Here is a 4,455-nt window from a genome sequence, read left to right on the forward strand (position 1 = left end):
TATTTCTTTATTAATGTACATATATGAATAAAAATTATATTCAGATAAAAAAGAAAATTTATCCGTTTTTCAACCTCTTGAAAGGCTTGAATTTTGTTCTATCCCTCCAAAATGCTTTAAGCAAATGATATGCGTGTATGTCTTTAAGTTTCTGAACTTCACAGGTACGGGCCAGTCATACTTACAAGATTCTAAATTCAAATTTCAAATTTTAAGTCAAAAATTTTGTACTGTTATCCCACCCTACCAAAAGAAAAGAAACACAAACTGGCCTAGGAAGGGCGTTCTTAAAGGAAACTTTCAATTTCTACATATTTATTCAAAGCAACTCTTAACAACTGTCACCAAAAATTGATACTAAAGTAGTAAAGTAAGTGAAAATTTAGAAGATTAAACGCCTCTAACCCTTTGTTAAGGCAATCTGGAATAGTATCTTATTTTTAATAATAGTAGAACCCAGCAATAGAAGAGAAAAACGATGGGTATATACAACAGAATAATCTAATTTCCACACCGCCGTTGGAGTCACTTCCTCCAGAGCACTGAGCGTGCCAGTCTCTTGATAAAAACTAAGGGGAGTCTCATTGCTGTAAAGATGGAGTCACATTTAAATTAGAAATTCAACTTTTTCATAAACTTTATGTATATTTATATTTATATTTCCTAATCTTCTTCCTTGACCCTCACACTTCTGTTGCAAGCATCTGTCTGAGTCCTGAATTCACCTATGCATCATTGTGTCTCTGTTCTCACGTTTGGTAGAAATTTGCTGCCCACCTAGCCCACAACTCAACTATCTTCTTTATTTGTGCCTTCACCCATGACTATCAACTAGAAAACAGAAAGGAACCATCTGCTCTCTTCCTCGACCATGGAATCATAATTTTTTTCATATATTTTTGGTTGGTAAAAAGATGAACAATAACAATAATACCTGTGCCGATATCCTGTATCCTTACTACAAAGGTTACAATGTGGCAATCACTGTTTCTTATTGAAGGTTTTGCTTTCAATGCATATACAATACAGCGCCTAGCACACGTGTAAGTACAAGAAATGCCTTTGGACCATGAAGCGATTGGTGGTCTCCTCATACTGACCTGTTGTCTTTTCAGTGTCTTGACTCTCTGTTGCTGTCGTAGTTATTTCTAGAGAAAAGAGGATGATAACAAAATGTTTTATTCACAGTATTAAAAATCCATGTAGTCTGTGTGTGTTCATCTCAGGAATGGCACAATCATGTGCAAGGTTGACCCCATGCGAATGAGATAAATTTCATAGGATTTGTTTGAGCCCACTGGATCTCTACATTTTACCTGGCTGGGATACGTGGGCAGTGGTTGTGACTTCAGTTGCTACTGAAGTGGAATCTGCAAAAGTAAGTAAGTCTAGATTATTCCAGGACCAGCACCACCCATAAGCTTCTTCTCTGGAATCTCAGACTGAGTTAGGCATGGTGGTGCAGCCTGGAATCCTAAAGGTTGGAAGTCTGAGATAGGATTTTAAGACAGAGACCAGCATATGGACCTAATTTAAAACAACATAAAGCTTTCAGGCTGCAGGGTACATCTTCCAAAGAGTCAAGTGGAAATTTTTTTTTTTTCCAAATGGCTTCCAAGCTGAATCATGAAAAGAAAGTTTCCCTGTTCTCCCTGGCCCCCATTATGTCCTCCTTCCTTGCCCAAAACCCTCAACTCATCTCCATAGGAACAAAGCCACATGGACCTCTGAAGGGTGGCACAGCTAACATTCATTTTGGCATTCCAGTTCCAGCCTGAGAAAACACAGCAGTGCTTCCCCTGCCCCCTAAGAACAGGATAGATTTGAACAAAGTCATGTTTCTTATCATCAATGAAGGAGCCTTTGTATCCAAAGAGCAAATCCATTTCTTACAAACTCTCTTGCTTTGGCTAAGGTTAATGTCTCAGGAGGAAGCAATTTTTCTGCACTCACCTGTGTTTCCTCTTGTGCTTTGGCTGCCTGGTGCTCCCGTGGGGACTCCTGCAGGGGTAAATTTAGGGGGTAGACATGAGAAAAAAATCCATTATAGTGGCTGAATTAAACATCTGCTCCCCAAAAACTGGAATTCTCTAGGTCTCTAAAAATCCCAGCCAAACCTGAAGTAACACCTAAACAGCAAGATGGTTAGGACAACGAGAGCAACAAAATCCTGTCTAAGAGAGTACTGTGGGGGCGAATGACCGAACGGAAGAGGACCATGTTTGGTTTACTTGACAGTTTATGGAATAAATTGAAAACACCACAGCAAAAATGATCATATGCATTTTGTTAGAAGAAGCACACAAACCTGTTTCTGTCCCTTGTACTCTCATGTGCCATCTACTACAGCCCCAGAGAGTCACCAACCTCCCTCAAGGCTGAAAATGCCAGTCACTCACTAGTTCCTGTTCTAACTCCAGTGTACGCTATAACTTCTGCAGAAGTTGTAGCCCCGAATAGAGGTGGAACGAAGCTTGGGATGGGAACACTGGGAAAATGTGCAGCCCTTTGACTTTACACATTGTCCCTAGAAGAGGCAGCAGCCTCTGCTGTTCAGAGACAAATTTCCCGAACAGTTTTCATGACTCATGAGTGAGGAAACTCTCAGGGGCTACAGCTGTACCTGTAGTCACCCCTGTGGCAACTGCAATCACAGAAGGAGGGAGTAATTTATGAATCCCTCCAGACCAAAATTAGAATTTGGGTTTAGAATGCTTCTGCTGACATATTATTCATGATCACTGTTATACCATTTTCTCAAAACATAGAAAAGCAGTTCATTGGAGAAATGTGTGATCAAGGCACCTTGCACTCAAAGAAGAGCTGATAAAAATCCCCCCAAATTCCTTACATAAGACAATTTAAAAAAGGGGGGAAGATAATTAGCTGTTGTGGCCGATCTAGCTGAACTCCAGCATCTGAGGTCCTGCCACTTGAAGAAGTAGTTGCCTCTAATCACAGCAAAGAAGTTCAGAACCTTATGACTGGTAAAGTTTGCTATGTGTTTGCAGGGTTCCATTACTAAACCCTTTCCATTACTGTTAAGTCATTGGCTTCCCTGTGCCGGGGCCGCCAGATACAGAGTAAATTCATGCCAGAGACCTGTGGTGTCTGACATAAAAAGGGGGAGAGGGAGTAATGACCAAAGTCAAGATTCATTATCATCCTAAGACAGGTTTTCAACTGAACTTTCTAATGCTGTAGCCCTTTAATACAGTTCCTCATGTGGTGACCCCAAACCACAAAATTCTTTCATTGTGACTTCATAACTGTAAACTTGTTACTATTGTGAATCATAATGTAAATATCTGATATGCATCTCCTGTAAAAGGGTCTTCCGACCTCTCCAGGGGGTCACAACATACAAGTTGAGAATTTCCGCCCTTAAAGAATGGCCAAAGATGTCACATTGTCTGGTTTCTGCTCAAGGAGGAAGCTATTAATATTAAGGGAAATTGTTTTATTTTATATTTTGGCCTTCTGTTGAACCTGAACTCGAACTCTCCAAGCCTGTATTTCCTCCAGCTGATGTAGTGATTCCTGAAATGACAAATGGAAAACTGAACCTGTACAGATATTTGCCACTTCCGCTCTAGTTCACAGAAAACCACCTATGGGAGGACTCACAAAATCTGCCTCGGTTGAATCCAAAACCTAGTCACAAATGAAGACATTGTTGACCTCAATGAGAACTCCGGGAAGACCACTTTTCCTGTTACCAAGAAACAAGCTGGAATTGTAATTTATCACCACTCAAAAGCCACACCCTCAGATTACTCCTGCCTGCATTGTTTCCCGTGGCCATGGTTCCACTGACTCTGCGGAGGTTGTGGCTTCTGAGAGAAGAGGAGAGAAACAGATGAAAGATAGGGACATAGGAAGGAATTTGTGGCACGGACACGCAAGCCTTGCGCCCTTCTTTTGAATGGTTCTCTCACCTGTGCTGGAACTCCCAGATGTCTCAGTCACTCTGACAGGTGCACGGGTGGTACCTGGAACGAGAAGGAGCAAAGACAAGATGAAGGATGAAGAATGCTTCGCACTGATGCAGCCAAGGCATACAGCACATGCTGTCAATCGGGATTGGGCGTTGGACCATTCTGGGAGGTGCCGCTTAGAAACTGCTGCATCTCTGTAGCAGTCAAGTCCTTGGAACGTGTGCTGTGAGCACCCGTTCTGTCCCTGGCTGAGACAGTTTTCCCACATACCAACCATTTAATTTATTCAACAATATACATCACTCCCTGTTTATTTGCAGGGATTATATACCAAAATAAACGAAGGCATTTGCTGAGAAGTCCATCTTATAATAACTTACTTAGCAAACATAACAAAATCTTCACCCTGATTGCAGACTGTGATATTGGGTATAAACTCTAAAGAAAAAAAAAAGCCCTTAATTTTCTTTATTCAGTAATAAATTTATCTCTCTGGCTTTGTGGTTTTTAAGACAAT

At 41.0% G+C, this 4,455-nt stretch overlaps 1 protein-coding gene across 1 annotated transcript in view; it reads right to left on the reverse strand.

Annotated features, from left to right (window-relative positions):
• Window positions 1-4,206, reverse strand: part of Muc19 (mucin 19, oligomeric) — a 12,206-nt gene extending 8,000 nt beyond the window's left edge. The window contains exons 1-2 of the mRNA XM_026782410.1: window positions 3,939-4,206; window positions 1,954-2,001 (exon numbers count right to left, since the gene is read on the reverse strand). Coding sequence (XP_026638211.1) covers window positions 1,954-2,001; window positions 3,939-4,206 — 316 coding nt within the window. The remainder of the gene's footprint in view (window positions 1-1,953; window positions 2,002-3,938) is intronic.
• Between the last annotated feature and the right edge of the window lie 249 nt (window positions 4,207-4,455).

This window comes from Microtus ochrogaster, chromosome 15 (assembly GCF_000317375.1).
Source record: "Microtus ochrogaster isolate Prairie Vole_2 chromosome 15, MicOch1.0, whole genome shotgun sequence".
In the NCBI taxonomy this organism is placed as follows: domain Eukaryota; kingdom Metazoa; phylum Chordata; class Mammalia; order Rodentia; family Cricetidae; genus Microtus; species Microtus ochrogaster.